Below are 22,577 nucleotides of genomic sequence, written 5' to 3' on the forward strand. Positions count from 1 at the left end.
TTGGATTTTTTGCTACACAATTCAGAAAACAAGCCTACAAATTAGATATTTCTAAATGAGGCCTGATGTGCAACACTTGTTACAGTATCCCCACTCAATCTCAGAATTTCCTTCCTGCTCGCTTTAGTTGCAAAACAAACTGTGAACTGTTTGAATTTCAAAACATTTACTGAGGTGGGAGGACATTTGCACTTTTTAGTCCTGTAACAAAAAAAGGCAGTGCAGCTTTTATCTTAATTTTAGCTAAAGCTGACCACACTTCTCCACACTAACTCTTTTTACAGTTGATTTAGCATTACAGTATCACACTAAATAATCTTTATGTGTCAAAGAAATGCCCTTGACATGTTTTCTTAAAGCAATAGTCTGACAATTTGGGAAATATTGCCTTTCCTGCTGATAGTTACGTGAGAAGATTTATATCACTTTTATGTCTGTCCACTAAATATGAAGCCACAGCTAGTAGCCATTTAGGTTACCTTAGCAGAAAGACTGCAGGGGGAAACAGTTAGCTTAGTTGTGTCCAAAGTAAACACCTCTGAAGCTCACTTAACTCCCTATGAAACCACAACTTGTCATTTTCACACTTGGGTTTTTCTGTCCAGTTTTAACATATTTGTCATTTAGGTGATATCTAGTCTGACAGGCTAGCTGTTTCCCCCCAGCTAGTATATACAACAGCTAGCTAGTAGCTAATTACAGTAATCGCTAGATTATATGTACTACCAAGCTGTTCCCTTCTAGCTATTAAATAAAACTGATTGCTATATTTAGCTAATATTGGTAGCAAGTGCAAGCTTGCTAGCAGATAGTAGCTGACAAATGCTACCTTACATCTACTAGCTAGCTATTTTATGTACTAGCAGTTATTAGCTGGCTAACATCAACTACATTAATAGCTAGTTTATATCTACTAGCTTGCTGCTAGCTTGAATAAAACTGGTGGCTAGCAGATATATAATATTGCTTGTAGATAAAAAATAACTAGCTAGTATGTATTGGCTAACTAATATCTAGCTGATATCTAATAGCTACTTGTTTTCCACATTTCCAGTCTTTGTGGTATTAATCTTCTCATCTATGAACGTGAACATTTCATGTATTTCCCAAACTGTAATTCTGTTCCTTTAAATGTAACTATTCTCAGTGTGGTGTATCTCTGTGTTTAAATGCCTTTTCTTTGACGGTTGTGTGCGTTGAGCCAGTTTTATCAAGTGTTGAGTGTATGTGTGTGAGTTCTCTTGATTGCCAATGAATTTTTGAATGTAGCGATGTTGCTCAGCTGCTCTTAAATGTCGCCTGCTATCGATTTGCCATGGTGTACAAATGATGTCTTTTCTTGATCATATATACAGTTCACTGTATATGTATATTTTTGGCACACAGGTGGGCCCCTTGACGAAGACCTGTAATGTTTGTGACCGTGTTTTTGTATGTTTATGTACATGTTTCAGAGTGTGTGTGTGTGTGTGTGTGTGTGTGTGTGTGTGTGTGTGTGTGTGTGTGTGTGTGTGAGAGAGAGAGAGAGAGAGAGAGAGAGTGTGTGTTTGAAAGTTGGAGAGAGTGTCTTCTGTACGCATGTGTATGTAATGAAGAGCATTCATGAGGATATAAGTAACTTCAGTGTCAAAAGAGTATCTATAGACCCTCATCCATATTATGTTCTACCTGTGACCTGTGCGTTATGTGTAACATGCGTTTCTAGTGTCCAAAATTCATGTCCAAGGTTGTGTAAATTTGACTGCAAAATAAATCTATCTGTGGTGAATTGTATGTAGTGGATGTTGTGATTTATTTCGCTTAACAGACACCCCAATTTCTGACCCGTATATTTTGCATACTGCAATTTGCTTTTTGTTGACTGTCACAAAGCTTTTGTATGCAAACAAAATTATCTTTGGTATCATTTTTTCCAAAACTGGAGGTCAGTAATGTACAGTTTCTCTCCTGCAACTTGACTGGATGCTATTTATTAATGCAATACAACGGCCAAACACAAAAACCAACTAATACTTCTGAAACCACAGATGCTCCATTTATTACTGTGCTTTTACACAGACCAGCTCCACAAGAACAATGATGGAAATACAATAAATTCAGTATAAAATAAAGTGCATTAAATCATAATGTGTACTGACAATGATGGTCAAAGTGCTTAATGGTACAGTACAGTGCATTATTTATGGTTTATAAAAAATAAACTACAGAGGGAGGATCATACTTTTTCTCCACTATTGTCATCAAAATGTGAGCAACTCGCACATGGATGAAATGTTAAGCTGTAAAAACATTGGATATAAGCACACTGTGTATCTTTAGACACTGTCCCTGTGTCATTTGAAATGCTTTGTCTAGTTATACAGTACCATTTTGAGGTCATTTTTACCATGTAAATCACTTGCATTCTGTTTCAAATCAATTTGGTGTCTCCTGTAGAGCAACAAATGTTCCAAAAAATTAAGATTATCCCATCTGGCAACAGCATAAAGAAAAATGACAGATGAAGAAATACAAGCTTATAAATATTCACAAATGCTGTGTTTCAAAGATGGCTCATCAAAGCAGACAACTCCTCGAGATAGGAAGTCTTTTAAGACAATGGCAGCTTCACGAGCAGACACACAACATTAAATACATTCAGTCAGGTCCCTCTGGATCTTTATAATTGAAATTTTCACTCCAGCAGCAGGTGAATTAGCACATTGGGTCCAGATCAGTCCTGCACATGTTTTCAGCCTGCACGGAAATAGTGTTACTGCGTCTGTTCACTGCAGCACAAAACGATTAAGCAAGTCAAGCTCATTTCACATAATTTAGCCAAGTTCAAACATTCATTGTTTCCACAGCTGTCTCAACATTTGCTCATTTTTTTCTACTCATGTGGTCCAAACTGTAAACACAGCAATGTGAAATCATCCTTGAACGAGCTCAGGGCCAGCTCCGTCTCCGCTGTGTCCTTGTCTTTCCACAATGGCACCATGACATCCTTACAGATTAAGCACCCATGTTCCTTTACTTTTTTAGTAGTTTTTGGTTCCAACCGTTATATAAGACAGACCACACTTATTAAGCTCAGAAATGTGCCGTGTCATGCTCATAGCTGCTGCTGACACTGATATAATTCATCCTGACACAACATTTCCTCTATCACTCACTCACCAGTGTTCATTATGGTCTTGTCTCTGTGGGGTTGTTTAATTAATGCCTTCAGCAGGTTGAGCTCTGAGGACTTCCTCTAGTAGTTTGCTTGACATTCTCACAACGTTTTTTTTCTCTCTCATGAAACGTCTCTTAAAATCATACCGAAGAGATGTTACCACTAGAGGGAGGCCGTCCGAGCCCCCCGCGGGCTCTAATCGTGATCTGAGTGATGCTTCTCTTGGCTGGGGTGAGGTGATTTTGACTGTGGCACTTCCTCAGCCATTTCCGCAGCTCTGTTTGGACCTGCAGACAAAACCATGAGTATAGTTGGACTGGAGGCAGTTAAGTCTTATTGGGTATGCTAAAGTCACTGTGTGTATTATTGACCCCTCTTAAGTCTGGCCCCTTTTTGCTCTGTGCTTCAATAACAGTGGAGTAAGCTTGGTACCCAGGGGAATGCAAAGACTTATATTAGAACTACACAGGCCATTGCCATCAGCCCTGCCTCCAGTTTTTTTCCAGTGGCCACTTGCAGTATTGCAGCAAAAAATTCCCCACCGGTCCAAAGAATTTTCCTCCATATGCCACCTCTGTCAACTTTTGCCTTTTCTGTTTCCTGTGCTCATGTGCAAGGCTGGTCAATGTTGGGAAGAAAACTAAATTTTCAAGACAGCTAAAAGACGTTGCTGAAGGGGCCTGTAAAACAGTAATATTGTCAGTTAGCTAATGTTAGCAAAACACAAGTTAACTTGCTAGGTGATTGATGTAGATTACCTAGTTAGTTGGCTAGTATTTCTCTAACATTAGCTTGCATCCTCACAGTACACAAGACACACCACTTTATTACATGACACACCCCCGTGGGATAACTTCCTGAATTACCAGACTTATTTGAACCAAAACCAGAATCTTTTACAAAAGTATTTTTTGTTCCTAAACCTGCCCAAGTTGTTTTTGTGTGTAATGTAGTTCTGTTGGCTAAATGTAACATAACTGTGTTACGTGTGTGTAATACTGTGTATTTGCAGTTAGACCTGATCAGATACACTATTGATGTAGATTAGCTAGCTAGCTAGTTAGCTAGCATTTTGCTTACATTATATCTAGTTAGCATTTTACTAATATTAAATAACCATCTTCACAATCTGGCTTTAAGACACAGAAAGGAAAAATTTAACTGAGGTTCCGCTGAGTATCAGTTCCTCAACTGTTACAGGGGCACAGAGCGTAAAGGGGCCGGACTTAGGAAGGATCAATTCAAAGATTTCTGAGTCTGTTGCCCCCAGTGGTGGTATCACAAAAAAAATAAAAACTTTAAGTAGTTTTCTTATTCCCTCCATTGAGGTTTTGCTCTGTCTGCTTTGTCAAACCATCACCTCTCATTCACTTACCTCCCCATTCATGAAACAGTAAAGCAGTGCCACCACAAAACCCTGCAACACAAGAGACATGGTGGCTGTTTTAACATCATAATCACACATCAATCTTATGTGCACACTCCACTTAAATTGCTGCAGTAAATGCCACTAGAAAATATAGTCATTCTGAAAATAAATGTTTCAAGGTAGTTCTTGGGTGTAAATTATGCAGATGATCGGATTTTTTGAAAATCAGTCTCAGATTTATATCTAAGCTTTAACAAAATAGCTTAGGTGATGAGATGTTTCATATTTTTACACACTTAAAGTGACAAATAAAGGAACATTTGAAAGTAATAGTTTCATTTACTTTACATTCACATGTATTCATTTTATGTGATATGTCTTACATTTGCCAGATTAGCAAGCAGTAGTTGCCACTACTTTTCTCTTCCAAAGCCGTTTTGGCTGTATATCAATTGATTTGTATTATTAGAATATAACTTCCAGTTTTTGTGACAAAATCATTTGGGTTTTTTAGTTCCATATATATTTCATGTTCTCTATTGCATTGAACGGTATTACAATATTATAAAATATGTGCTCACATTAGTTTAACAGCACTAACATTTTATAGTATTATATATTATTTCATAGAATATATGTTATATAATTTTTTGGGTTTGTAAAATCCATATTTCTTTCGTTGATAACTCAAAGCTGTCGCCCAAAGTGGAAATGTGAAAAGCTCCTTGTTAAAAAAAATGTTCTTTTTTTCCTTGTGCCTAAAGAGGAATAAACCCAATTGGGGCAAAATATCCTGGCTGAGCTTGTCATAATTCATGCATGAAAGGAAGCCCTTCAGCCCTTCAGTTGATACACAGTGACCAAAATATGACCTGTTTCTTATGTAAACTTTAGTAAGTCTTAAATACATATATATTGTTGGTCTAAAGAGCTGTTTCAATTTCTATTTAAGGTGGAGTTTAAGGTTTAAGGTGCAGGCCAAAGTGCAACAAATCAGTTTAAGCCTGGCCTCCTGTCATCTCTCTACTGTTAAATCTTTAATCGAGGCATTAAAATGTCCCCAGACAAATTTGAAGTCCGATGGGCCTTTTAATGAAAGACATTTTGACATGTCACTGTTGAAAAAAAACGCAGGTGTAAATAATAATTAATGATGGCACCCTGTCATGTCTTACTGAGACACTTGAATAGAGCAGGTTCATCATTAATGTCATTAGCAACACCTGTGCTTTTCCTCCTATGACAAGTGTCATATCAGTGTCTGATATCTTGAGAGCATCATTTGAGATCTGTCTCAGCGCTGTTCTTAAATATGGACTTTCTGTTCCAGTCATTCTCTACAGTTTGATACCTGAAAGGATCCCAGCCCCAGCTCGATGTACAGTCTGGCTGCCACTCCTGTGGTCTCAGGCAGGAAGGCAAACACTGTGTAGTGCATCCCGAACAGAGGGATGAGGAACAGAGTGGATTTAGCCAGCCTCCTGGGGAAACAAATGACAATAATTAAAGAAAGAATTAAGACTCATTAGTCCAGGTAATGTGAAGCCGCAACCTTTTGCTAATCCATATTAAAGGCCCTGAAAACACGTTTTTCCTAATCAGCTTTTCAGTCTGAGTGATGGGCCCTACATGAACACTTGCAGAATTAGAACAGTTTGGGTTCTTTCCACATTCTGTTTTTCTTTTAGTATTCTGAAGTGTGTGGGGGCTGTTTATGATGCACATGAGACGCTGACTGATGATGTCCTGCGTTCTTCCCTCAGGTGTGGCTCATCTGCTCTGATTAGGCAAAACCAATAAAGAGGGGGCAGAGCCTTTGACTCACTCTGTCCTTCCAGCGTTGGCAGCAGTAATCTGTGACTGTGACCTAAGTGCTGTAGCTTTCTGTTTTTGGTTTTTTTGCCATTTCTTCGTTTCACAGTGGGTCTTGTAGTCCTGCTTTCATGGCTGTTTGTTCGGTTGAGTTTAATGTTGGTTTATGTTAGAAGGAAGAGCCCAGACCCTAAGTGGCTTCTCTTCCTTATGTTGGTTTTGGCTGCCCCATCACTCCCAGTCGAGTTAATTTATTGTATGAGTTATTTGTTGTTTGGGGTTGTGTTATGGTCACAAGGTATTTAATAAACCTGATGCATGCTCTTTTTTTTTTTTTGCAACTCCTTGTCTCATTTGATCATAGACCTGTTTCTGTATAGCGCCCGGGGTTTTAACACCTCAGTTGGACAAAGGTGATGTCACATACTCCCACACAACAGTGAGAATTAAACAGTGAATCAGAATGTGATGATAGTGACACCACACCATTCCTGCGCTGAGTAGGGTGAGACTTCACACCATTTAAACAGTGTCTCAGCCAGCGCTCAATTCAAGCAGCGCCCTATAGATGCCTATATTGCCTGTATGTACCTACCTCGACCACATGGCCCATACAAACAATTCGAGGGATATTTGAGACAGAACTGATGAATGTCATTCAGGCTTACAAAAATGATGGGTTTATGGAAACAACAAAAGCAGCTAAATAGTATGTATGATGAACTCTTAAGAAGTAAAACTGATATTTATTAATGACCCCTCTCATCTGTACTGTACAGTGAATTTTAACTGTTACCCTCAGGAAGACGTTACAGATTACCGAAGGGAAATAAAAATATCTACAAGAAATCTTTTGTCCCAAGTGCTGTCAAGGTAATTAATGAAATTAGGACCAGGTAGACTAGAATACAGGGTGGTGATTCTGACTTTGCTGCAACAGATTAATATGATATGGTGTATAGTGTTGACTCACTGTACTGTGAATTTTACTTATATGAATTTGTATGCTGAGACAAAGTATTGTTGTATGCGCTGCATATTGTATTTTTATGACATTTTATAGTGAAAGTGAAGGCAATTTTCCACATTGTGGACAATAAAGTTTTCATATTTGTATTGACCTCGACTAATAAAGCTACCATGGCTTTTGCACTTCAGGCAGATGTTGTTTGTTTGGTCAGCTGACAATTAAATGTTTGCTGCTGCTGGCTGACAGATTATACTACATTTAAAGTGTTCCCAACCCTCACCCTTAGGTGCTAAGACTGCACTGAAATGGAGTGCAGATCCACTGTGCCTACGTTGCCTGGCAATGTCAATCAAATCTGACTGAACCAAGTCCACACAGTCCTGAGGAAGCAAAATAGCAGAATTTTTGGCATTAAATTCTTCATAAAAAAAAACAAAACAACTACTGACTGTGAGTTCTCAGCAGCTTCAAAATAAGATGTATCATCTCAACAACAAAGATGAGAAAATGTAGTAGTAATTACGGCCTTTCAAAGTTTGAAATATTAACCTTTATCTGTGTCAGTCTAATCAGTGTTTTAGTTTTAAATGCCAGAACACAACAGCAAAATGCATTATTCCGCCAAGTTTCATCAGAGGTAGACTGGATGTGGCAGATATTACAAACTGACCTTTAAAATGACACCGTCAGCAGGCCTATCAGTGGAATAAATTAAAATGTCAAAATACAAAACCCTCAGGCATTGTGCTCCAAGCTCCAATCTGTGGTGTCTAAATATCGTGTAAATGTTATTTAATCGTGGTGACATTACAGTATTGCACCAACTTGCTGCAAATCCTGTGGTTCAGGAAAAAATAACTACGTAGTTCACCTATCTAATTCATGTATATCCTTTCATTAACTGTCTGGGTACATATCTATTGATGTAGATCACAGTCAAATTAAAATACAGTGTATTCTATCACACATCAACAACCAAGAGAAATGACTGCACTTTGTGTTGTTTTCTGACAAATAAATCACATTCAAAGCTTCTCAGTCGAGCTAAAACACTGCTTAGGACATGACAATATTGACAATCATCTAAATATTATAAATAACCAAAATAATCACTCTGATTATTTAGTAGAAATAACATCACTGCCTTGGCTGTTGAAAGATAACACACACACATCAGATTATGTTGAAGCACATAACAGGATTGTGTTTGTCTTTTGTCACACCTGGGATTTGTGCCTTTGTGTTAACATCACAGATCCGCCTGAATCAGATTGAAGTTTGTAAGACAGAGATGAGGATTTTGAAAGTGTGAAACATTCATTGAACTGGTGGAACAATCCTGTCGCACGGCGATGGAGGAGACATCTATTTCTGGTATCTGGAGCTATTTTTATGCGCTGCTCTCATTCTAAATTCATTCAGGCGAGCTGGAATCTGCACCGACCAAATGTCAAAAGGAAGGAGGGATTCATTGGATTTCTTGGCTCCCAGAGCACAGTCAGAAATGCAACGTTTTCTCTCTTAAACAGCAGGGAAGAGTTCAGCATTTTATCAGGGGATTTCATCAATTCACTCTCCTTTCCCTGTTCTTAGAAAACTCTTCAAAGAAACTGCCATCTATTTCCCAAATATTAAAATTTCTCACTCAGCAGTTTTACCTCAACAAAAAAACCACTGCTTTATACTTTAAAATAAGCACTTAAAAGACCTGTCTTCAAATGTATTGTATGGCGAAAAGGAGGCTACTAGTAGTTGTAGTTGTAGTATACACTAATAAAATGAAAATATATTGATGAATATTACATTCCTTTCTGCAATATATGAACAATAGATTCCCCCAAATACTACACAATCATTTCTTAATCCTTAACTCCTAAATATTTTGTCAGAGAAAATTAGATGTGACCTGAAAGGAACATCATATATGAAGCAGTTTGTTTGTTTCAGGCAGAGCTCTGAAGTGGTGCCAGCTTTAGCTGACTGGCATCAGCTGCTTCTTTCATCACTCACAATCAGTGGTCCATTCCTCAGCTGTTACCTGCTGGGAAGTAACATCCAATCTCATTATCAGCGGTACAAGGCAGCCTTTATAGCCTGACACTTCTCACTAGTTGCTCTGCTGATATGCAGTATTGCCAACACTGTTTGCTGATGCAGCGCGCTCCATCAACCCAAACTCTTCTTACCTTTCTGTTGTACTGAAACTTTAGGTATTGCTGACTTTACTAAGATATATATCATAATCCTGTATATCCTTATTGCTGCACGTGTTCTTGGACCCCCCCCCCCCAAAAAAAAACAGGGTTTTTTTTCCCCCATATTTAACTGTGTAACCATTTAAAAGGTATATTCCCTGATGCAAGTGTGTGAAGGAACTCTGAATATTGTTATTTTATGAGTGATAACTTATGGTCATATGTCAAGTTGTCAAGTTATGTTGGTGAGTCGTGACTTACATGAAATGTCCAGTGTCATTGTTTCCAGCCATGGCTGAAGATTTAAGCTTCTGAACGAGAATCCGGATCACATTGATGAAGATGACAATGTTGACCTGATAGAGATAGATGCAAACACGTATGTACAAATACTCAAATGACAAAAAAAAACAACACACTTTTTATGCAATAAAATCAACAGAAATAGTGCAATCTTTAATACTTTTTGTGTTAAATTGTGCCTTTAAGAATAAAAGAGATATTAGCTGTTGACTGTTTGCTAAACTCCCCTGAACAGCAATTGTCCAATCATGGCATAGTGACCATGATTAGGACACTGTAAGAGCAATACTGTGTGTTCCAATGTCCATAGTACCATACTGTAGTATGCCAGAAAAAGATTTAGTATAGAAGTAGTATGTAGTATGTATGTAGTAGTATGTAATCATATGCATACTGCATTCAACAGTACATACTTTGTAAAGGCAGTTCTGGTATGTACTTAAAGTAAAAAGAAAAAGTAAAGTATGCCATTTTGTAGTGCAGGGATACTCTGCATTTGAAGTGTTTGGAGATTAGTGTCTTTGCCTTTCCAAACCCCTTAGCTGCTGGACTGCAAGCTGACAGCTGTCTTTGCTAATATTACCCTACAGTCCATTCTGCCTGGCTCACATATGACTGTCATTCATTTACCAGCAGCTCATAAGTTCAGTGACTGCGTAAACCTGCTCCATATGAAGCTAAGACCTAAAGAAACAACTGCTAACAGCATGCTGACTGCTAACATCACACAGCAACTGATGCAATATGAAAGACACGCACGTCTTTGTAAGCCAGCTGACTGGCTGGCTAGCTTTAGCGCAACTGGTTTGTGGTTGTTTGTGGTTGATCTTTGGTTTGAGGTGGACTAAATTAATTAATTACACTTGTTGGGAAGCTTTTACTGCACTTAGAGTCATTTCACCTGTCTCTCCTCTGCTGTGTGTGTGTGTGTGTGTGTGTGTGTGTGGTGAAGCATCATGTGTGAAGGACACACAGCAGAGAAGACAAAGGCAACTGACCGTAAATTACAGCAAAACACAGTAAGGCTCTATCACTGAGCTGAAATTCAACAAGTGCACATAAATAAGCATCCACACGGTTATGTTAGAATGAATAAGAATAAAAAATGTATCATCAGACATCAATTACACTTAAAATACTAGGACTAAATGGATCATCGACTGGGGCAAAATTTTTCACATGGAAATGGTGGTGCGTTGAACATCCTTTTGTAATATACAAGCAAACCGCCCGTGCATGTACATCAAAGCCCATTGCTCACTGTTTCACACCGTTTTGAGGAAATGTGTTGTTTAACCTGGAAACAGTAGCAATTTTTGGATTGAATGTGGTGAGGATGACTCAGTTTGGAAGACATTACAACCTTAACTGAGGGGGTGGGGCTTAGTGAACATTTAGTTAGTAGCGGTCCTGCTTCACTGCTCTCCACTCACCAGTAGCGAGGCTGTTATTGGTCCTTTAATAATCCACCAAATTTCAACCTTGTCTGTGTCATCCCAACAGCTGGAATTAAAGCCAGATGATTCAGCATTAATATGATGTTACACTCAAATCTACAACTGTTTACCATGCAGTGGTACAATGTTATCATAGCAGTGAAGTAATGAGAAAATAACGTGATATTTCGTACCCTCTGTCATCGTAGAAGAATCTGGTCAACACCCAAAGAATAAGAACTGTTGATGGGAGCCCTACAACGTAAAAGCAGAGATCAATTATGAATGCTTTGCGTATCTGTCAAGTAAAATGAATCTAAACGACGCTTTCAAATTCACATGTTTACCGCATCTTTAATGAGGACGTTGTCAGGCGTATTAAACATTGTGCTTACTCAGTGTATCAGTTATCTGTCTCCCACTTTCATCTCCATGCCAGAAGAAAAAACAGACATGGGATAAAAACAGGAGACATGACAGAGGAAGATAGTGCAAACTTGAAAGAAGCTGATAATGCACATCAGAGCCACACACAGAGTGAGCACCACACCATTACACATAAACATACACCCAGGGTTGTAACAACACAGATCCTCACGACAGAGATATTTAGGTCCACAATTTCCAATAAGTGCGTCGTTTCATGTTTGAATCAGGTTTGAATGGGTTTTGTCAGCTATTATGATTACATGGAGAATGTCATGTCTCATATTAACTATAAACAGTTGGCGATTTTGTTCATTTTTAACAACGATGATGGACCCAGTTTGTTTCATTCATCCACAAGTCATGAACAATTCTTTTGTTTCTCTATTCTTTGACCGTCCAGGTAATATACCCATTTTGGGCCTTTTACAGTCACATATTACATCCTCAATTATGGTGCAATGTTTTAAAAACAGACAGGACCCTAAGGTAACCATTAGCAGTGTTTTAAAGTGTCACATGACTCTCTTGAGGTCAGGTTGAATCCCTTTTTTGCAGTCTTCCTCAAACGGTTCAGTTCCTTAATCTCTTGCCACAAAAATGGTCTAAAAGAAGATTCACATTAATAGATGAGTACATTTTTGTTGTTAATTGTTTATTGTACAATATTTAATAAATATGTAATGCAAAACTGTTAAAATGTAAATGTTGCCTTGTAGTAATACTGTACCATTATTGATTCCATCATGACATTTTCGTATTGTGTATTTAGGTTTGTATACTGTTCAATTAATACAAGATAGGGTGTAAAATAAGTTTATTTTGACTCATAAGCAGTGAGCTAAAGGTAACAGCAGCACAAACGGAGGCAACAAGCTGTATGTCAGGAAAAATACTCACTAGGACAATGAAAACAAGCATTTAAATGAAAAGAATGATCAAACACTGAAAGGTGACTCACTGTCTTGTTTTGAAGAGCATTATGATAGTTTGGTTAGATAGATTGTTGAGGTAAAGTTTGTTAAAATATGCTTTACACTCTAACATATTCATTCCTGTAGGCTGTTCCTCCTCATGCTCACCTACGGTGTGTTGTCTGTCAATTTAATTCAAACCTGCATAAAAAACTGCAGAGGAACCTGCTATTCCTTAATGAGACTGTTTCCAACTGATACAACCCGTGCTTGTACCCCCGAGGGTCTGCTCAGATGTACAGAGCGGGATTTGAGCATCCATACTGCTGCCACACTTCACCACATCCTGCCATCTTCCAAGTTCCATCGATCTCCTTATTAGAAATGCTCCAGGGATTGTCTCGCTTGTCTCAACATTGGCCGAGGAGTAGAAGGTCTTACCGACTCTCACAATAAGCAGACTGGAGAACAAAAAGCTCAGCATGACCTCCAGAAATTTTGTTTTGCCAGCTATTGATTCTGTTGGCTAAAAGTTTCAGGAACTCGGACTCATCCAGAGTTTCTCGCCTTCACTGCTGGTCTAAACAAATGATGGGAGATTTCTCAGCTTGTAGTTGCTTGATTACAGTGTAACATTGTGGTAACAGGATCAAGACGAGACAAAGGCTGTGGAACTTGAAGCATTCGAGAGTACAGGCTGAAACAGGAAAATATAAAACAAACACAGAACAAAAACACAATGGGATGGGAATGGGAAGGCTATGGAAATCAGTTGACTGAGCAACACAGGATGACACAGAGGGAAAGCACTTAAAACATCCGTAGAGAGCTCAGGAAAGCAAAAGATAAGAAAGAAAACAAAAGCAGAGCCGAGAAAAGCAAACCAAAACTGCTGCTCAGGCCCTGCTGTTGTGTAAATAAAATATTGCCAGGGTTTTTGGACTGAATTATTGTCTGGAAGTAGAATTTCCAGCCTGAATGTGAATGTCTTGTGTAATAACAAGAGGTATACGAAACCACAGTAAAACTTTACTGTAAAATACTATTAATACAACAAAAACACTAACAACTGGCTCAGTTATCAGATGAATCGCTACCTCTCAGACACAGTCTCTCATGTTTTCGTTACTGATTAGGAAGGCAAACAGATTCTCAAGCAACAAAAAAGCAAAATGAAAAAACACCTCTGCAACATTAGTTGGCTGACTGGAAGAAACAACCCATTCCCACTCACTCTGCTAGTTAATCCCAGTTCCCTTGCTGTTTTTTTTATTACATGTCTACCTGACTGCCTACATGTACTTATACCTATTTGCACCTCCTCTGTCTGTGCTGGGTCTTTTCCCTGTTGCCACCCTCCCTCATCGTTGTGACATTTACATAATGTGTACAGTAAAACAGCTTGTATACCACTGGTGGAATTACAGCAGAGCCAGGAGGTGCTCAGCTCCCCCAACAGAAAACAAACTTTGGATTTTGAGGGGGTCTCGAAAAACACAATTGACCTGGACATGTGCAGCTCATTTTTACGTATCGTAAGCTGCTTTCGTGTGTCTTGTAAGTCTATGCATCATTATTGTGGAACCTCTTGAGCACTGCTATATATTCTGCAAGAGGCTGAATCTTTATAAGTTATCCAGGAGAGCTACAGTACAGTAATTGGACAACCTCTAAGAGATGCTGTAGCTCTAATAGTCCAGGCATTTTACCCAACAGTATGGGTCAACCTCACACAAACTGCAACATAAACAAACAGATTTTGTGTCATCAATACGTTTTGAATAAGAGATAAAAGTCTTAAGAAAGTTCCTGCATTTTATGAGAATAAAGGGGGTACTTTAGACAAAGATAGAACTTTTCATATGTTATAGAGAATACTTGAGTTATAAGAATTTGTCAGATTTTCTAAATGGTGCCCTGGTACCACATTTTCCTTCCTAAAATTATTAAAATCAGCATCACGATATTAGTACACTTGTATAAAAGGCAACATAAATTAGCTCTAGTCAGTATAAATGATGGCATTGATTAACATGAATTTAAAAATATATAGATTTAAACATCACTTAAAATAGCACTTTTACTTTCAAACTATCTGTAAGTGTTATATTGGCACTAATCAATATAAATGTTGACAATGATGAACATAAATTTCTGCATGGTAGCATGTTGCTTTCATGACAAAGATATTGCAAGAACCCAAACCCACTAGGTCATTTTGACCCACTTATCTAAGTTTGAAGATTTCATTTTAGACATTCGCTGTACTGCATCCAACTCCATGTCCCATATAAAACACTGGTCGACTGAACCCTTTGTGTCGACGTCAGACAAAAGACATGCATAAATCATTTTTTTAATATGGGCATCGATGGGAAACTGTGATATGTTTCGATACGTTATAAAGGACATACAGTATTCATGAGAGCAGAACAGAAGACTTTCTGTAGCAATTTATGTGAGGTTATGTCTTGTAATAAGAGAAAGTATGGCTTCATTTCACAAAGACAGATGACAACAGTGCTGGTTGTAATATCTGTAAAATTATAACTTTCTAAGGATTTGACCTCTTTGCATGAGTGCCACTACTAGGAAGGCTTAGCAGATAATTTCTTTGAAAAAGAAAACCAGAATTAAAACAAATTCCGTACAAATATTCTCTCATTTCATCCATTATAGATGATAACAGGCAGGCTTTCATTCTCAGGTGACAGCCAGCTCGACTCGCCCATCAGCTCCTAGCCAGCAAAATGCTTTCAGGCTGCACAGGGAGGGAAATGCATGACTTTTTTCTACTCTGTTTTTACACTGTGTACAGACTCAGAGAAAATAAAACAGCTGCATTGACTCTGAACATCTGTGTAGGCCTACTTTTTCTACACAGGATATTGATCACAAATCAGTAAAGGAATCGATAAAGAATCAGACTGATGAGCAGAACTGATACTGGTACTGGTATTAATAAAATCTCATTCCTACCTCAAACACAGAAACTTCCAAATAAAAGTACACAACAAAACATAACAAACAACAAAAATCATCACACAGTCACAAAGTCAAGAAAAGAATTTAAAAGCTGTGTGTTAAAACTGTTAATACTGGACAAAAACTACAAAACCTTATTAGACAACTCTAAAAACTTAAATGCCTAAACAATCATGCCTCTGCTCCATGCTATGTTTATGAGACTGTAAATCCAGAAAGCCTCTCTCTGTTTCCAAACTGCGTCTTCAGATGACAGAACGCAAAGTGAATTTTAGAGGCAGCGCGATTGCAAACGAAGTCAATGGAAAGTTGCACTTAAATAGAACGTGACATTAAGCAAAGTGAAAATGTTTCAACTTGGGTGGAAAAATTTGCTCATATCCTGGAGCTTTATGAATGTACCTCATAAACATACAGAGACAAGACAAAAACGAGATACCATAAAGAACCAGAGTTTCTGGTCCGTTTGATTTGAGTCAGAGGCTAAGCTGAACACAAACACACTTCCAGAAATGTTTACTCTATCACACCCACAGACCAGCTGTAAAATGTCTTGCTACTGAGTGTTTAATATGTCCATATTTTACTGGGTTCATGGGATGACTTCATGTGTTTTTTGTGTTTTATGAACATTATGTGTAAGAACTTATCCAACCATTACTTGATTGTTAGTCTGTCTTGGCATGCCATCATCACATGACCTCTTCAGTCATCTCTACTCACCCCATCCAATCAGGATGTACCACCAGAAGTACTTCCTCTGAGAGACAAAGGTCAGGGCCAGCAGTGTCTGCAGATACATGCCCTCCACCAGCAACCAGAAGTAATTGGCCAGGATGCTGAACTGGAAGAAAGCTACGGCTGACTTGCATGCTGTCTGGAGAGGACACAACAAAAGAAAAAAAGTGATTTAACACTGAGCCAAGACACACAGTTTCGGTTCAGAAAGTACAGATGACTCATTAAAAACTACTTCTCTTGTTTCAAAGAAGAAGATGAAACAAATAGAGATTAAAGTAGTCTTTCTTTCTGTACAGGAGTAAAGGCATTAATGATATCCTATAAAATACTAGAAGAGAAAGAAAGAGAATTTTCTAAACTCATGAAGGAACACTTTGTCTTCGCAATACCTGACATGTATATGAACATACATCATTGCAGCACAAACGTGAGGATATAAAGAGTTTGTGTTTATTTATGACTTTAAAGGCTGTGGTAAAGGATTTGAAAAGGTATCATTGCTAAGGTGTGTCTGCAGAAGAAAAAAGTTTTTAACAAGCTTGCAACTCCTGAAGCAATTTTCTCAATGACTCTGTGAAACTTTTTACACAAACAAATTCACAATACATGCACTAACGTTTTGCTGCAACTTTAAATCTTTTGTAGAAGTACAAGACAAATATATGACTCGAGTCAGATAAACCTTATAATCTTTGTCAAGGAAGTTATGTTTTCAGTGCTGTTTGTTTCTCCGTCTGTTTAGGATTCACTGGGAAAACTTGGTGGAAGGGCATCGAATGAGCCAAGGAAGAGCCCATTAAAGTTTGGAGCTGATCCGAATCACAGGGCACAAATTATTCTTCACTTTCATTAACATTGCAAGATGGGACATTTGGCCTTGGAGTCTGCGCTCTCCAAGTGCCCTTGGAGTTCTTCTTCTTTTAATTCACTGTTTCCTTCAGGACCTCTGGTACATCTTTGCTTTTATTCTGATTTTATTCTGATTTCCATTCAAATATACAGTAAGTAATTTCAAGCCATTATTATACGTTATTGTACTATCTGGTCACCCCTAAGAGAGCATACGGTTGAGAGATGAACTGGTAGGATTGCTTGGTTGATTTTTCCAATCTTCTGCTGTTTTTATGTGTTTAAACAACTGACTGCCCACTAATGAAAGGATTTTGCTGAATAATGACAGGTGCCACATGCCTTCCCCTCTTTCACTCCTCTTTCCTGTTTCTGTCCATTGTTAATTCAATCACACAGCAGATGTGGGAATCTGCTTCATGATGGAAACATTATTGACTAATGAGCTCGTGTGTCTCACCGTGGACATGGAGCAGTGGTCCAGGGACTCATCAGCAAACAGCACAGTGTCTTTAATGAAAACAGCGCTGGCTCTCAGGACAAAGGAGGAGAACAGGTTGATGTGGATGTAGTTTCTGGTGCAGCGGAACTTTCTGAAAGAGGCAAAAAAAAAAGGAAAGGAAAATATTACACACATATACTGTATACACAAATCGTACTCCCATCTTTTTATTAGCCCCGAAAGCTGCATCATGGTGAAGACCCGGGCTCGTGAGTAGCTTGTGAGTTAGAAAACACTGAGTAAATACCTAACCTCTAACACTTCATATGAATTTTTGCCCAGCGGCACTGGACATTTTTGTAGCTGTAATCATTTGCGTACTTTTCTCAACTTTTAACCCCTCCTTTTTGTTCCTTTTTCACCTCCCACAATGCCTTTGAAGCAAAGCGAAAATGAACAGGGACAAACTTTTGTTTGTTGCCTTGTCAGGAGTTCAGTGAGTCTTCACAGTTAGGCAGCTTTGGGCAATTAAGGAGACAATGTCAAAGAAACAAATCCCTGAGGAGTACAAATATTTGTGTAAAAAAGAAGAAGTAAAAAGTCTTTATTAAGTAAAACGTCACCCTCTGAAGCACATTTCTATCAGCTGTTTTTGTGCAAAGTTAACTGAACCTCACATCATATTATGTCATTCATAGATTATTAAACCATTCTTACTTCAAATAAAACAAAAAACAACATACTGAAAATAATGAAAATTAATTTCACTCCAATGTGCAAATCAATCTTCAATGTCAGCAACAGAACTTGAAACATTATAATCAACACGAGAAATCACTCCAGATCTAATTAAGCCTTTTTTCTTTCATTAGAAATTTCCTCGTCTCCACAGGACGACCAAAATCTTTTGTTAAGCCTCTGCAGAAGCTGGTTCTCATAGTTCTTTGAATCAAGGCAGCCCTTTTAGATCTAAAAAATCAGTTCTGCGGAGCTTAAAAAGCTTCTCACAGGCAGCTGGCAGATTCACTAGACTCCTTTTCTCCATGGTCGAGTCTCCCTCACGGTCTGCTTCGTCTTTTCACGACTTCTACATCATTTTCGTCTTATTATGTCTGTCGTGTGTGATATGCACTGATGGATACACCAGGGAATCCTCTTTTGGATGTGTTACTGTCCTGTCCATTTAGGTTGAAATTGATCTTCATGTTGGGAAGACCGCATTAATTTATACAAAAATATTCAATAATCCCCCCCAAATAAACTACAGTAACAAGCTTGTTTTGAAATTGTAAGTAGTTGAAAGTACAGATATTTGTGTAAAGGTATACAGTTTTGTTTATAGCCTGACTGACTGACTGACTGCTCATTCTGGTTGCCCATGTAGTCCTGCTTTGTTGCTTCAAGATCATATTTATTATTTTAGGTAGTACATTAGTATATCAGTAAAATCTACAAAAATAAAACTGAGCTTCTACATTAATAATCTGTACTTTTCTTTTGAATCTTTAATCTTTAATGGTCCCAACCAAACTCTTAGAAACGTATCGGAGTCTTTAGCGTTCTATTCTCAACTTCACTCACCACTTATTTACAGGTAGGTGACACACAGTCACTTTTTCTGAGCTTGTTTGTTGAAAATGTCTGCATCGAGTTTTATCTTAGAAATAAATGAGAGCAGGAAGACTCAACATTAGGCAGAATAATCACAAAAATATGTCCAAAGTTGCTATAAAAGTTTCAGAATTAATTTTGTCTCACCTGAGTACCCTTTTACATTATGTAATTACTGAGTGTTGATGGCAATTATTTCAGTTTTATGGTTTTAATATTGTTCACCTGCAATTTAAAAATTGTAAGCATCCCCTGTATAGCAACAAAATATATTAGTATTAACCACTGAACAGCTCCTTATGCATTTATGCTTCATATGTATATCAATATTTCATAAGACAATCAGAAAAAGACAAACAAAAGCACGATAAAGTTTGTGTGTTTAACAAAGGCTTCATTGATCAGTTACTGATCTGACAGCTGACCATCTCAATATCTGCTATTTGTATCTGTGACTGTCATCTTACTGCTATATAATCTTCTTTTAAATAGTTTTTCGAATGCGGCTCACCACCACTCTGAACACTTTAAAGGCTCCAAACTCCATAAATGTTGGGTGAGTGAGCAACCTAGTTGTTGTCCCTTTATGGCCCTCTCTTAGTGTGTGTATCTAGGACAGCGTGTGCTCTCCTGGTCTTACCTGAAGGCTGTAAACACCACGATGGCTGTAATGAGGGAGATGAGCGAGGTGGCATAGCCCACAGTGTAAAACTGTCTGAATGTAGAGAGGTAAGTCTTCTGCACAGAGAAAAACAGAAAAAAAATAGATTGTGAGTGAACTTGTGATGCTGTCAAAGAGGGTTGGGCAGAATCTATTTTTTCATAAATTCCTAACATTTCACCGGGGTATAGCATGTGTGACATTGTCTAGCCTGCGGTGCTGCATGTCTAATGTTGGCTGGCTCACCTTTATCATCAGGACTAAACCCAAAATACTCCCACAGAGGGGCAGAGGCATTTTTCTTTTTTTTTTCTTACTAGTATAACACCATCACCACCACTCCCAGCCGCCATCTTTCTCAGCTCAGCTCACTGTTGCATCAGTAGAAAGACTGACCAACACTTCTACAATACAACACCTCAATACAGCATCTCCATATCAGTTTGAGAGAAAGAGGAGCGTCTGAATTTTTGTATTGAAAATCATACCTTCAGCATTTCAAAATATCCTGTAATACCTTCAAACTGCCCACCCCTACTGTCAAATATGAATGGAAAATAGCTTCATGAGTGAAATGTCACAACAAATGTCTGAAACTGTGGATCTGACTGGGACTGATACAACTACAGCTGTGCTTTCATTATTATAATCCATGGATGAAACGCTTGAAGTCGGAAACTGATGAGCAGCTCACTACAATTATAGAAAAAACATCCAAATTAAAAATACTTTTTGTAGTTGTGCAGGATTATATGAAATTATGTGGAATTGTTTACTTTTTTTCTATTTATTAACACAAATGCATGTTGCCTTTGTATGAAACTAATGTTTTTCATGGCTTGCCGAGCTTTAACTGGCTGCTCACAGGACAGCTAATAACTGTATGATAATGCAATACACATACTTTATAAAGTACTCAAAACAGCTACACGATCCATACACAAGATGTCAGTCTTATGTCACACGTAAGATTGACAAAACTGGCAAAGTCCGATTTTATCTCACTACAGTCAGTGCAGTGTTGCCAGTAGAGCACCACAGTAAATAGTGTGTAGGATATTTTTTGTGGCATAACCACAATAAGTCAGGGTTCTACTATTTGTATCTTAAATTTAATGCATCTCTTGAGTGTGGTTTACACATAAGCCCTTACAGGACTGTACCACACCTCATATGTTCTTTTATATTTCATTCATATGTTTGTCTTTTTGTATTCTATGTGTGTTTTACATATTACAACTAAATTAAGAGGTAGAAACTGCTACCAATCTGGCAACAGTGCTCTCATGTGTAGTCATGTTCAGGCAGCTCAGTGTCATGATTGCTAACATGTAATTTATATGAACGATAAAAACTGAAACAAACCAAATGGAAGGAATATAACAGGCAAAGTGCAGGTGGTACAAAAAAGACCCATAGAAGAAAACCCTCAACTATAAGGCTGGATATCAAGTTTAGTTCTTAATGATTCTCGACCCTGAAACTTTGAGTGTCCTCCTACATTCTTCACACCAGAGTTGTGTGAAATGGTAATTACCACAGATAAGACACTGAGCTGAGCTAAAGGTAGTGACAATAAAGATGGTGGTCATTTTTGCAGTTTCTTGAATATTTGGGGGTTTACTAGGCTACTTAACTGAAACGATAGAGTATCCTGCCCTTGTAAAGTGTTTTGTAGCAAAACTTTTGCTTAATTGAAACACTAGACTCACAATTTAATAAGACACACATGCATTCAATTTGCATGTCTTAAGGCACAGACATACGGTTCAATGTAAAACTAGTGCGAGTAAAATCTGTGTAGAAATTGATGAGCAGAATCAAAATTAAAATTTCTTAATGATTCCTTTGGAATCAAAATTTGGAATTGATTCTTATTTAGAATCCGTTCTTGATACCCAACCCTACCCTAAACCCTATAATTGATGTTGTCTTTTGATGTTTTGTGGTAAAAGTGACTCTCCTACTGATCGTGTCTTGTCAGCGTGGCTCCGTTGGCAAAAACAGTAAGCATCACTGCACAAAACCTACAAATAGGTCTAAACTGAAAGGAGACTGCGCGGGAGGACAAGTGGAGAGGAAGCAGAACAATATGAATAATTTTAATTGATTGGCATGATTACAACAGCATGTCTGTATACCTCAGATTCAGGCTCGCTGTCATCACTGAAAGCACAGGCCTCCTCATAGGGTGGATACATTTCTGACCAGCCGTCTATAGTGCAGTTCCTGTAAACAAACCCTGGTGTGGGAGCAGACAGCAGAAATTAAAATTGGTTTCAAGAGCAAATATTTTCACAGTAAATCATACATTATATTTAGAAAGTCAGTTCGTTTTTCTGTGCCTTCTTCTTTGTCTTCTCCGTGGCTTCATCTGTGGTGGTTCCTTTGGTCAAAGCACAGTACATATCTCACACAGAGGCATACAGATATCTAACGGCTTTATTTTTATATTGCACTCAAAGGTATAATACGAAGGATGTTTTTCATAAAGAATTTATGAAGTCTATAACAGTAATACCTCTCTAATGTCTCTTATGACCGACTGGATGTGTGTGTGTTGTGTTGTGTCTGTATCCGCAGAGCCTGTCCTATGCCCGTATTTTCTTATTTTCTCATATCGTGCTGTCCTGATGCTGACGCTTCTAGGCACCCACCTTCAGGCAGTGGTGTTTATAACAGTGAATGACAGCATGCAGGGTGTGA

At 38.1% G+C, this 22,577-nt stretch overlaps 1 protein-coding gene across 1 annotated transcript in view; it reads right to left on the minus strand.

The window, feature by feature from the left end:
• Positions 1-2,604: 2,604 nt before the first annotated feature.
• The window catches only part of LOC146317981 (pituitary adenylate cyclase-activating polypeptide type I receptor-like), a 40,549-nt gene continuing 20,576 nt past the window's right edge, over positions 2,605-22,577 (minus strand). The window contains exons 4-13 of the mRNA XM_084732107.1: positions 22,013-22,113; positions 19,851-19,948; positions 17,618-17,750; positions 16,291-16,444; positions 11,437-11,497; positions 11,240-11,309; positions 9,765-9,859; positions 5,878-6,007; positions 4,533-4,574; positions 2,605-3,444 (exon numbers count right to left, since the gene is read on the minus strand). Of these exons, the coding sequence (XP_084588233.1) occupies positions 3,298-3,444; positions 4,533-4,574; positions 5,878-6,007; positions 9,765-9,859; positions 11,240-11,309; positions 11,437-11,497; positions 16,291-16,444; positions 17,618-17,750; positions 19,851-19,948; positions 22,013-22,113 (1,031 nt within the window). The 3' untranslated portion in view covers positions 2,605-3,297. The remainder of the gene's footprint in view (positions 3,445-4,532; positions 4,575-5,877; positions 6,008-9,764; positions 9,860-11,239; positions 11,310-11,436; positions 11,498-16,290; positions 16,445-17,617; positions 17,751-19,850; positions 19,949-22,012; positions 22,114-22,577) is intronic.

The sequence above is a fragment of the Lutjanus erythropterus genome, chromosome 12 (genome assembly GCF_056507025.1).
Source record: "Lutjanus erythropterus isolate fLutEry1 chromosome 12, fLutEry1.hap2, whole genome shotgun sequence".
Classification (NCBI taxonomy): domain Eukaryota; kingdom Metazoa; phylum Chordata; class Actinopteri; order Lutjaniformes; family Lutjanidae; genus Lutjanus; species Lutjanus erythropterus.